Source organism: Crocodylus porosus, unplaced genomic scaffold (genome assembly GCF_001723895.1).
Source record: "Crocodylus porosus isolate Cpor-Errol unplaced genomic scaffold, CroPor_comp1, whole genome shotgun sequence".
Taxonomy (NCBI): Eukaryota; Metazoa; Chordata; order Crocodylia; family Crocodylidae; genus Crocodylus; species Crocodylus porosus.
Genome location: NW_017728913.1, coordinates 9,456,480 through 9,469,549, shown reverse-complemented (window position 1 = coordinate 9,469,549; position 13,070 = coordinate 9,456,480). Strand labels below are relative to the sequence as shown.

Sequence of the window (13,070 nt, the reverse complement as noted above, 5' to 3'; positions counted from 1 at the left end):
TTGCATGCTTGTGCTGTTCTGGCTGGAACATTTCAGTGCTCCAGCCGCCTCCATTGTTTTTGTCTTGTTGTTTGAATTTCTCGATCTCTACCTTTTAAAATCCTTTCTTCTAATTCATTTTAATTCGCAGTCTAGTACCTAATTATTAGTTTCTATCCATTGCTTCAACAAACATTGGTTATGGAATTATTAGTGCTGAGGGCTAAAGGTTTCAACTTTTTATTCTCCTGTGGCCTATAGGCAGAGGAACCATGTCTGTGGAAATGCAGCTTAACACTTTAAATTACATTTCAAGGGCCAAATCAGTTGCTAATTCTACTGGACAAGTTCCAACTTTGACTGAGCAGAGCAAAATTGTTCAAGACTGTGTGGCTCTACCACTGGCCAAGTATTCTCCCTCCCAGACTGGGGTTTTGAATACTCCCAAAATCCATGGCAGGCATTCCACATGCAAGCCCAGAGGCCTTGAGGTTTGGATGCCTGCCCCAGTCTTGCTTGCTCCAATCCAAAAGGCCAAAGAGCAAGCCATGGGGAAAATGAGAATGCAGTCCCCCATTGCCACAAAATTGTGTGCTAGAGTTTCCTGCATTTGGGGAATCTTGCAGGGGTCAGCTGGTCTGGAGTGCAAGAGGCAAGCCTCACCCTGTAACTACACTTGATCAACTGAGAGGCTCGTGGGATTTCCCTCTCCGTCATCCTGGTGTCTCCCCTGCCACTGTAACTGTTTCATGTGCTTGCTTTCCTGCAATGAGTGAAGCTACAACAGGGCTGAAACAGCTCCTTAAGTTACTGTGGTTAGGTTTCCACTCCCGCAGGATGGAGCATACACATAAAACGGGTACAATGGATCAGCACTATGAATCCCCATTCCATTTTTAGTTGGTATAATTGTTTATGTTTTCTATGCACACTGTTCGCTAGTGAGCAGTCCAGTACATAATTTTACAAATGCATTTCATATCTACCAGTTTAGTATGGCTTTTCTTTTTCTTCTCTCCTAAAACGCAATGGGTACCTATTTATTTCCAAATATATGGGGCTAAGATATTTAAATCTTCAATCAAATTCAAAATCTGAAAGGGTTTTTAATATCCCAATACAATACTTTGCTTATGGTTCAAGCTTAGTTAACTGTTTATTTCAATTTATAATGTAGTTGAATCACCGCATCTTTTAAAGCAGTTGTCAGAAAAAATATGGGGCAGCATGGTAGAATGTATTAGCCCAATACATTGTCTCCATTTTATTATGAAGCTGCTGAGGAAGCTGTGATATACAGCACTGTCATTACAGATCTATTGTTAGAGGGGTTCCACAGTCTTCTGTGCACTGCCATTAATTTATAGCAGTAAACAATATGTAGCCCTCCGACTGCAGCAAAGCAGAATCTTTTAATGAGGTGGATGTTATTACCACAATAAATCAGTGCATTCGTGTAATGTATAATTCAATGTGTGTATTCCCACTGTAACTTCTCTGAGTAAGCTGATAGTGTATCATTGTCAGTGCACAGCTCCATGGTTCTTTTTTCCCCTTAAGCTTTCTTTCATTTGGGGACTTTTTTTTTATTTGCTTGCAAATAAATATGACATGTCTTGATAGTTGTAGTATTGCAGGCTTCAGAAACCAACTGTAACAATAACAGCCAAAATCAATACTGTGGATTCTGGGTGTATGGATCTCTGTATGACACTATTTTTTTTTTCCGAAAGAGAATGAAATCAATCGTAATTGGTTTTAGCTTTATATTCAAGGAGTATAATTCTATAACTATTGATTTGGGGTGTGCTCATTTGGAGAGTAATAAAAATAGGAGCAGATAACGTGAATACTTAAAATATTACAGAACTATACAGGAGCAGCATTGATTCTATTTTTAATTCATATAATTTATCTATTGTAATCTTTTTGAATCAACCATAACTGAGCCTATAAAAGCAGTGCAGGTGGAGATTCCAAAATGATTCTGGAACAAAGAAGATAGTTCTTGAAGTCCGTTTCATTCTTCCCTGGAATACATTTGCTAAATCAGATAAAATCCCTTTATGCAGAAACCAGCCCTTTAAAAGGATTATATTTCAAATTAGTGGACTGCAAAAACAGCAATCAACCTAAGATGTTTTCTTTATCCAATTGCAAAGTGAAACCGTTTTAAGTAAGATAATGTAAGATAAGATCTGAAGTCCTTCATAGATCTGAACTGTCATCTAGAACAGAAACAACTTGCAGCATATCTAATACTATCTGAAAAGAAGAATATACTTTGATAGTAGTAATCAGATAATTAAAATAGTTCTGAAACGCTAAATATAATACTGGACTTAATTTAGAATATAAGCTTTTTTTCTAAACTTGTATCTAAGAAAGCCACTATATTTTCACTCATGCAAAAGGCCTGGTTATTAATTGTCAGTTTTTCTGAAATTGAGTATTTTTTTATACCTTGTGTAAATATGTTTTGTTAATTTCATCTTTGCAAGATCAGAAGTGTGAAAATATTTTGCATGCATATTTCCAGTTACAAGCAAGTAGTTCCAGAATCTGTTTAGGTACACATTTAAATTAATAATAAGAATTGTACTTACAGTACAAATGTCCATCAAACGTTGCATTCATGGTATATATTGTATATACATGGTACAGTGCCAGAATATTTTAGATTTTAAAATATTAGATAGATGACATTGCTAACACCTTGTTTAGGTTTCTTAGTGCTTTATGTGAAGCGTAGTTATTTCACCAATACATAACTCCTAAATCACCATTTTGTATTTTTTTACATTAATTAAACCCCAGGGTATTTTTTGTGAATGAGAGCTTAGGCAAAAGTGTCAGTCTTGATGAAAACTAGCAACTCTTTCTAATAATTAAAATTGCATTTTAATTAATTTGATTTAATTATCTTATATCAGCAATTTCTGGCATAATATCTGTTTCACTAATTTCTCTTATGAACTCTTTCTCCTTTCCCTGCGTTACATGCAGACATATTTTCTCATTTCTCTTGGGACTGGTGATTATGAAAACAAAAACATTAACACTAATACCAAAATTGCAACTATGCTGTTGCCATTCTTCCACAGTGTTGATTAATTTGTCACCTTTCCTGAAACATCAAGATCCAAAAACATGTTGCTGGTGGTTGCTCACAACTCATTCAGTAGTTCTTACTGCATCTGTAAATATCACATAGTTAACATCCACTTTGTATAATGTTGTGTAATGCTCGTTAGTGACTGGCTAAAGCTGGTATCTGACAGAAAGTATATTGTATTGGTGAAAAGTAACAGCTTTTGTTATCACCTGTATGTATGTATGTATATATGTATGTATGTATGATCCTTGTTTGAAATGCACATCTCTCTTCACCCTCATATCCACTGAATGAAACACTGTCTGCTTTGGCCAAGACAAACAAGCAAGCAAAAACCACCTAGAAACACATTTTCATGCATGCTAAGTATTATGTGTGTGGAGAGAAGTGAAACAACCTTAAGAATTATGATGATACAGCTCTCTCTCTCTTTCTCTCTCTCTCTCTCTCTCAAAAAACAACCCTTTAGCCTATTGGTGCTCTAAACCCAAAGAGAGCAGCATTCTTTGCAGAGCGATACGAGTCATGGGAAGATGATCAAGTTCCAAAGTTTCACTATGGCACGCATTATTCAACTGCAAGTTTTGCACTCACATGGATGTTAAGAATTGTAAGTACAGTTTTTAAGAATGTTTCCTTTTAAATGATACTGAAAGCAACAAATAATCAGAAACCATGAGTAAATTAAAACCCAAGGGCCTAGAAGGCAATTGAGATTTTGAAGTAATTGATTGTAATCAGTAACTTTGCTTGATTTCCAAGGATAAAATCTGTTCTAAGCTCTGCCCATAAGGTTTTAATTTTTTATGGCGCAGCCTTTTCAAATCAGTATAAAAGCTTTTTTTCCCCCCAAATATACTTTTCATGTGCTCTTTGTATTACATTATGCCTTTTTGTAGTACATTAAAAATGCTTAACTTCCTTTCTTTACGTGGTTTTCTGAATAGGAGCATACTTTGAAAACTTGTACGTTTTTACGAGTGAATTAAATTTTCACCCCTAACAAATTAAAATGAGTTGTCTTAAGATACTCATAAAATTATACAGTGTCATAATTCTATATTTTAAATTATGCTGCCATTTATTTGAAGGTACCATTGCATATGCTCCATATTGATAATATATTGGTTAAACAGTGCATGTTTCTGTAAAATTGAAAGGTGATTTATCTTCTAGCAAGTAATTTCTTTGGGAAAGCATTAGCAGCACATCATTAATTAAAGCTTGTTAGAATGGTACAAGCATACATAAATCCTTGAAGTAATTTATAGTGCTTAGCTAATTTCTAGCAATTATCCACTAATATGTGCTTAAGTGTTCTTTAACTAAGGGGAGGCTTTTAAATCTTTTAAACATTTTTCTTTTCTAAATCATAAATTACATATTAAGTCATAACACATGATACAATTGCATGTATTGAATATTACCATTTTGCACTAGTAGATGAACCTGAATTACAGAAATATGCTTACCTGATGAAAGCACACAATTATCTTTGGAAATACTTTATAAAAAAATCATAGAAAAAATATGTATTCCCTTGAAAAACAATTGAAACCATGACTGACTTCAGGTTCTTTTCTAATTGCAAATATTTCTTTCAATTTTTACTTTCTTAACATACTGTGAGTCCATTCTATATTTGAAGTATGTCACATATATAAACACAGAAGTTTCTTTAGTATATGTATGGGTGGTTACCAGAAGTAATGGTTCTCAGTTAACTCCCTACCCACTGAGAAATTAAACAATTGATGACTAAAAATATAAAATTGGCTTTTACTAAAATAAACTCTTTCTAGCAGTATCACATCATTATTTTTTCCTCTTTCACAGGAGCCCTTTACAACACTTTTCCTTAACTTACAAGGTGGGAAGTTTGACCATGCAGATAGAACATTTTCATCAGTTTCAAGAGCATGGCGCAACAGCCAGCGTGACACCTCAGATATTAAGGTATAATACTGTTTTTAGCTGTTGTAAAATCTGTTAACACATCTGTATTGCATATCTCTGCATTAGAGGAGCAACTGGTGGTTGGTTTTTTGTGTGTGTGCAATACTTCCTATTATAAGATTCCTATTTGATTTGTTGAAATAATTTGGGAAATTTTTTCCATGTTGGTTGTCTGCCTCAGCCTGAATATTTTGAAAATTTTAGCCCAAATGATTCAACTCTTTTTGATTAAAAAACTAAGGGAAAAATACATTGTTTTATCCATTGTTAAAAAAATATAATGGCCTTTTCTTTGGAAAGCTCTAGGAAAGTGGTTTTCAAACTTGTTTCATGTTGCGAACTTCTAAACATTTTTTAATGGAGGTGTGGGTCCTTTTGGAAATTTCAAATGGATGTGCAGATCCCTTTGAATTGTAAATGTATTCACATACTTTTGATTGATCATAGTCATCTTTCACGAACCCCTTAGACATAGTCTGTGGACACTAGGGGTTTGTGAACCACAGGTTGAAAGCCACTGCTCTAGTCCATCCATGTTTTGGAGAAGAGGTTTGAAACGTGGGAGGATCCGCCTTTGTCAGGGATATGTTTTTTGCTGTTCCTGTGCATCCATATTTGAATGATAAGCTTTTGAAAAATTAGCAGCGAATTTGAATCTTTAGTCACTAGATACCCTAAATAGTCTTTCCTCCTTCCATCATGCGTTAGCCTACAGCAGAGTAGAATTTTTCCAGCAGTTACAGTTCCAAGCCAATACAGGTCACCAGAACTGAGAACCAGGAGGCTCTCCTTCTGTTCTCTTAATAACACTCTCCTCAATTTAGCAATGGGAAGAAAGAAGCTGCCTAATTCAGATCCAGATTCAAAGAGGATAAATTGTAGACCTACAGCAGTGGAAGGTAGATAGGGTCAACAAGCCTAAGAAAAGAAAGTGGGACTGAATATCAGATAGAGCAAGAAAGATGGATTGGAATTTGATACCTAGTGGGGGAGACCTGGACTTGTTGAGCAAGGAGACTGGGACTTAGAATAGGTTAGGGAAGAAACATGTGGGGAGGAGGGTCTGTTGAGGATCCAGTGTGGCATGGGTTTCGGGGAAATGGGGCTTGCTGGGTAAGGATGCTGGACCATGGAGCTGGTAAGAACATGGGAGGCACTGAGATCAGTTTAGGATTCCAGCGAGGGAAAAGCCAGATTGGGTCCCTGCATGGAAGAATCTAACTGGTGAGGGACAACTAGAGGATATGATTTGGAATAGAAATAAATCAGCTGAAGAGTTGGAAGTAGGGAGCCAGGACTGTCTGGACAATGAGACTTGTACTGGAGATGATAAGGAGACTTAGATTAGGTCAGGGAATAAGGAGACTTAGACTAGGTCACTGCTGAAGTGAGAATAGGACTTGCTGGATGTTGAGACTGGGATGCAAAGCTTGAAGAGTAGAGAATTGAGAATGATTTAGGTGAGAACAATAAGACAGATTTGAGATGACAGAATGGTAACAGAATAATGGAGAACACAGGACAGGAAGAGTCAGGTTTGGAGGGATTGGAAAGAAGACAAAGGAATAGACAGAAAGGTTCCTGAGTCTTGCCAACCATCTATGGTTAACAAATATCTCTGAAACCCATTCATAAAGTATCCCATGGTCCATCTTCAGGATCACAAGCCACTACTGATGTCTTTTATGTAGTTAGGTCAAGTTACAGAGGTACAAAATACCATGTGATCTTTAATTAATGACTGTTTCATGATGAATATGTATAGTTAATGAACCTGTATTTGTATAATGTGTACACTAATTTAGGGGAAAATTAGTTCTTTGATATCATTTTGAAAATCATACAGAGGTATAACTTGAATGGTTTGCTTTATTTTTACAAAGCTCATATGTTACAAAGCAAAAAGGATGTGTGATATTTTACAATATACAAGAGAAAGCTTAGGGACCATGTTCAACTCTGATTTACTGAGCTATCCTTACTGCCTCCCCTATTTTTTTAATGAGCACACTCAGGTTCCTACTGTTTCTGTTCCTTGACAGTGGAAACCTGAAGGTGTGAAAGCTTTCCTTTTTAAGGTCTTCAGTTCCCATTTTACAGCCACTAAGCAATACAAAATAAGGTTCCCTCTGGAGTCGGAGTAACATTTCTTCATCATCCAGCTGAATTTTGGTGAGCTAGGGGTTAGTTGAGTAACAGAAAACTTCCTTATGCCTCTCCCAATAAGGGTAGAGTCCACAGCACTTCCCACCAGCTCATGAAACATATAACACAATGCGGTGAAGCCCATTTTCTGTGTAATATGTTCTGAAGTGAATTCCCTCTAATCTTCTGCTGAAAAGCTGCTAGCAGCATCATTGGGAGCAAAAGACTTGAATTTTATCAGACAAAGTGAGGAACATAATAGTATTTCACATAATATAAAAGAAAATCCTTGACATGACTAAACATGCTGATGTAAAATGCATTCACATGGACAGTGTCAACTCAGTCTAATCTGCATTCATACATTTCCTTTCCTTTTTGGGGGGTGGGGTTTGTTCTTTTAAGGCACTCCATGAACATACCCTGTGCCCATATCTTTGATAAAGTGCCCAGCTGCTTGTTATGTATTTGAGTTGCTGAGATTTTCTTCTCTAGTCTGTTGTGTTATCAAAATAATTCACTTGAGATGTAATTTACTAAAAATTCTTTGAGGGGAAAAAAGTAAAATCTCTCATTAAAAAGACATTGTCATGTGTCATAATGTGGGCATCAAGAAATTTATATCTATGTAAACATAATAATCCCATGATATCCCAGTGCAAATGGCATATTGAAAATGCTGTATTCTCTTAGGAACAGTGTTCATTTACTATACCTGTGTGCAGATTATGCAGCGCTAAAGTAATGCATATTTTAAATAAAGCACCAAAAGCAAAAATATGAACAATGAAAAGGCTTTTTGCAGGATCTCCTCACAACCCTTCAGATGGAAGTCTAGATTAAGTTGTAGCTCCTTCTACAGAAAATATTTTCCCATCCTTATTAAAATCCTGAGTAGCTTGTATGTGTTTGCATCTCTAACATACTTATGATTTCTAAGCATAGAATGCAACTCCTGTCTCCCCCACGCCAGGAAAAAATACCCCAAACTTTTCTATAGCTTATAAATGATGCCCCAAGCCTTAGACAGGCATTACATTTGTAGTGCCAAATACCTCCCCATAGTGCTACATACACCAAGTGAGCATACAGCCATTCAACTTGGTAGCTCTACAAAGGTATTGTAAGCGCTATAAAATATTTTCAGTGAGGAGTTTCTCCAATTTTTATTACTAGGTTTAATGTTTGTGCAATTACATGTAGTGCTGTAGGGGTCACACAGTTCTCTCTTCTCCTTCCTCTCCTTCAAGAGGGAGGAATGGAAGAGGGGCTGGTTCCCTTATAGCCCACTCCATGAGTTTTCAAGGAGCCTTGATGGGACCTTGCTCTCATCAACAGTGCTGGACCTTTTTGGCCTTGTGGCTGTTGCCAAGCCCAGGCTTAGCTGATCAGCTGCTTAGTGAAGATTTCAGTGAGGTGCCTCTCCACAGCCCCACACATACATACACACTTCCTACCAGTAGTTGAACAGTCATGGACGGAGCCTTCAAGTGGTAGCAGAAATTTGCTCATAGTAACTCAGTCCTCTCCTACCTCCAGACCCTTGCCCAATCCCCCAGAGAAGCTGCAGTGGGCAAGTGGCAGGAACATGGTATAGGCTAGGGTTAGTGTGAAGGAATTCCTTCTTTCACTGCAAGAACTGGTGCTCTGGCAGCAGAACTACCCAGGGTGGCAGGGGCAAGGAGAGCAGGATAGGGGTTGTCTTTGGCAGCTGATCATTGACAGGCTGTCCCCTTCCCCATCAGGGAAGAGGACAGATTGTCACTAACTGAACTCCCCTGTGGTTGGGGTGGGAGGGACGTGGACAAGGGACCCAAGAAGCAGCTTCCCTATTGTTACTTTGGTGGAAAGTTTGCTTTTGAGGCAACTTTGTAGCACTCTACCCTTGGGAGGTGGAATACCTGTACACCCATACAATACAATATTTTTAAAGTGTTATGGTTGTCCAAGACATTTTGTAGCACTACAAATGAACACTTGTCTATACCCTCAGAGCAATCAATCTGACTGGGTGGTGCACATTTAAATATACTGTAGTAATTTTAAATTGTTTCCATAATTATTACTATTATTATCATCTGCATTTTACTAAGAGTCAGAATGTGTTAAGGGTTCTTTGGTACATTTAATTAAAACACTTTCAATCTTTCTGCTTCAATTTCTGCATCCAAAAAATGGGAACGAAACCTCATTTATGGAGGTAACTATTTAGAAGAATACTTTTACAGGTTTAAGGATTGTTGCCATGATTGTGATCACAGAAAAAAAGATAAAAGAATGCTTTGTAATGGAGCAAACATTCTTTGTTGATCATCTTGATTATTACAAATTGTCCCATCAATTATTAAAAGTCGTTTTTTTCAATCACTATTATTCTCGCTATTGGTGAGGATTCTAACCCAAGATAAATGGCTACATCTAGACTTTCACTTGGAGTGTTCATGAAAATATGATAATATTTATATTTCTCATGTGAAAATATGGTATTTATAAGTGTTTTATGCGCATAGTATAGGATGGTTGACCCCTTTTAGGAGAGAGAGCCCCAACTCCAGCTGTGATTGCCAGGCTCTGGAATGGGCTCCCAAGGGAGGTGGTGCTCTCCCCTACCTTGTGGGTCTTCAAGAAGAGGTTGGATAGATATCTGGCTGGGGTATTATAATCTCAGCACTTGTTCTTCCCCAGGGCAGGGGGTCAGACTTGATGATTTGTTCAGGCCCCTTCCAACCCTAGAAAGAATTAAACTATCAATTGCTTCCCAGCTGAGGCAGGGGTCACCTGGCCTTTACAAAAGCCAGAGAGAACTCATTTGATCTGGTGAACTCCAGGTTGTTTCCAGGGGTAGGGTCTGGACTAGGAATAGGAGAATAGATCTAGCATTTCACTTGGTAGCTTTGTCAATGAACTGCAGAATAAATGAATGTGTGGAAATCCCTGATTCAAGAACCTGAATTGGGCTGAGAGAGGTGCGAGAAGCTTTTGCATATTGTAGCTCATGTTGGATAGAGGGTGCTTGTACACATGTGGGGACACTGCTTTGATGCGCTGTAATTACTCGAGTCTGTAATTACTGTAGTTAATCAAGTCTGCTGAAGCATGCTAATTAACGCACTCCAGCAGCCTCTGTGTCTCTTGTATTTAGTGCCCCCACACTTCAGAATGGTAGTGCAGGCACTTTAACTAAAGATCGTTGAACTAAAGCTTGTCAAACTTTAACTAAAGTGTCCCCGCTACCATTTTGAAGCCCAGGTTGCTGAATACATGAGATGCTGCAGGCTGTTCAATTAGAGCAGATTTTGGAGCCACTTTAATTAAAGTTTCCCCCAACCCCTGGAGCACGTGTAAAGATGCCCACAGAGACTACTTTATTTTGATTTGTTTTTAATACTAAGTTTTCTGTTTATCTTATAAATTATGGCATGAGACAGGAGCCATAAGGCATGGCAGCAACTTGCTGCACTGATCAGTGAATTATTTTTGAAAATGTAAGAGAAGTAGGAGACTACACTAAGGTTCAGAAGCTGCAGACTGAGGTAAGTTGCACTGTAATATATTTATGTGGATTAAAGTGAAAAATGAAACAGATTTACTCCTTTTTTCAGCTAAGAAGATGCTGAACATTAGAGCCATTGAACAAGCATCTTACAGGGAGGGATTTCCCTAGCTTTCCCCATGTAAACAGAAAGAAATAAATCAATGCCATAGAGATATTTTCATTTGTTGTCCTAATATAACTTAGAATCCGTAGTGTCTTAGTTGGAGATGTTAGATTTACAAGAAAGAATTTCTCATGGGCTAGTTTGGAGGCAGTTCATGTCAGTTGGTATCACACTTCAAGAAGGAAAGCTAAAGCATATGTGTGGTCACAACCAATCCTTGTCATTATGCCATGAAAGCCTTAGGATCTGTGATCAAAGCATGAGACTAATCCTGCACTGCAGTATAACCTTTGTTTGAACCTTTCAAATTTTTGATTTCAAGAGATGATATGTGGCATTAAACTTAGTTTCCTAATTCTGTCCTACCTATCCATTCAACCAGTGCAAATTAAAACTTGATTGGTAATTTGGAAGAAATAGAAAATGGCTAGCTATTGCTCCCTCATTGTTATTTACTTGTCAGTTCAGCACTGGTGCTTTTAAAAAAAATGCTGAAACACATGTTTTTTTATCCAGAACTGCATCTTCTGTTTTGATCAATACAAAGCATATTTCAGTTCTGTAAAAGCATCATTTAGTACCTTTAAAAGTATTGGGCAGATATGAACTTTGACTTATTAAACGATATATTGCAGATAATTTTGAGCTGCTATACAACAGAGCAAATAAAGATAGTCCTACAATCTTTAAAAGACATACTCTAGATTTTGAATTGTATTGTGTTTGGGAAACTCAAAAGGTCAAACAGTTTGGGAAAAAATAACTTTTTTCAGAGCTTTGTCTACATTATGTTCAGATGTATATGAAAAGTATGCACATGTATAAATTTAATTTATTTTAATAGTGCATGTGTAACATACTACAAATTTCATGCATAGAAAAATACTTCATAATTCTTTACCTATATTTTGAGAGAGATGTTCTTCTGCTTTTCCCAGTAGCTTTCATGCAAGTATGGTATGGTGACATGTTTTGTATAGTAATCTTTGGCTAATGTGCTTCTGGGAAAAAATGACTTGCTTTTACATCTGAATCACAGAACTGAAGGTCTAGGGGGACCTCATGAGGCCATCTAGTCCATCCCTCTGCCCTAAGGCAAATAGACTATACCTAAACCATCTCTGTTTGTCTAAAAGTTTCCCATTTAAAGGGATTCTGCAACCTAACTAGGGCAACAATCTGTGTAGTTAGGTATTAATAAAGTTGTTAATTTAAATCTTCCTTACTGTAAAATAAATATATATTTCCTGCTTAGCCCTGGTGGATATTGAAAACAATTGATCATTGTCTAACAACCTTTTTTTTTTGTATTGGGTCTTCTCTTAGACCTCTCAACTCTAGACTGTTAAACAAACTCAGTTCTTTCAATATTTCTTCATAAGTCAGATCTTACAATTCTTGTTCTTTCCTCTGGATGCTGTGATTTGCCAGCACCTCTTTTAAAGTGCGATGCTCAAAATTGGACACGTTACACTGGTTTGGGAAGTACCAGCATGGAGCTGAGTGGAATAATGATTTCTTTTGTCTTAAAATAGAACACATCTTTTACTACATCCCAGGATGATGTTTGCCTTTTTTTGCAACAGCATCACTGGTTATTTTGGAGTTTTTTTACAAACATTATTCAGTTGATCATCTACCATAACCCTATATTGGGCTGCATAGCTGGGACCCTGCAACACTTTCAGTTTAAGGCATGTAGGAAGCCAACCACAAAAATACACATTTTTTGGAATAATATTGTGACTGGTCTCCTGTTTTGTCACACTGTCAATTGCCTGATTGTGTGGCTGGGTTACTATTTAAGACATGATTAACAGGTTAATCATCTCCTAAGTATAATGTCTGCCAAGGACCTAAGTGTATTGTTTCACCCTTCTCTTTATTGAATTTCTTCTTGATGATTTTTTACACTGTTTTCCTAATATATCACAACCTTCTTAAAATTTTGAATCCTATCCTTCAAAAGGCTCTAATCAAGCAGTTGTTCACCCATGTTATAGTAATATAGTCTAGCCATCATTTTTCTAGTTTGCTTATGTGAATGTTATAGAGGAGTGTGCCAAAGGCCTTATACAGAAATCAAGATTTCATAGATTTCATAGATTTCATAGACATTAGGGCTGGAAGGGACCTCGGGAGATCATTGAGTCCAGCCCCCTGCCCAAAGGGCAGGAAGTCAGCTGGGGTCATAGGATCCCAGCAAGATAAGCATC

The 13,070-nt window shown here is 37.2% G+C and overlaps 1 protein-coding gene across 9 annotated transcripts in view; it reads left to right on the top strand.

Moving 5' to 3' along the window:
* LRBA (LPS responsive beige-like anchor protein) overlaps window positions 1–13,070 on the top strand; it is a 580,756-nt gene that overhangs the window by 434,084 nt on the left and 133,602 nt on the right. For all 9 annotated transcript variants that reach the window (XM_019534457.1, XM_019534459.1, XM_019534455.1 and 6 more), the window contains exons 44-45: window positions 3,564–3,704; window positions 4,931–5,050. In XM_019534457.1, the coding sequence (XP_019390002.1) occupies window positions 3,564–3,704; window positions 4,931–5,050 (261 nt within the window). The remainder of the gene's footprint in view (window positions 1–3,563; window positions 3,705–4,930; window positions 5,051–13,070) is intronic.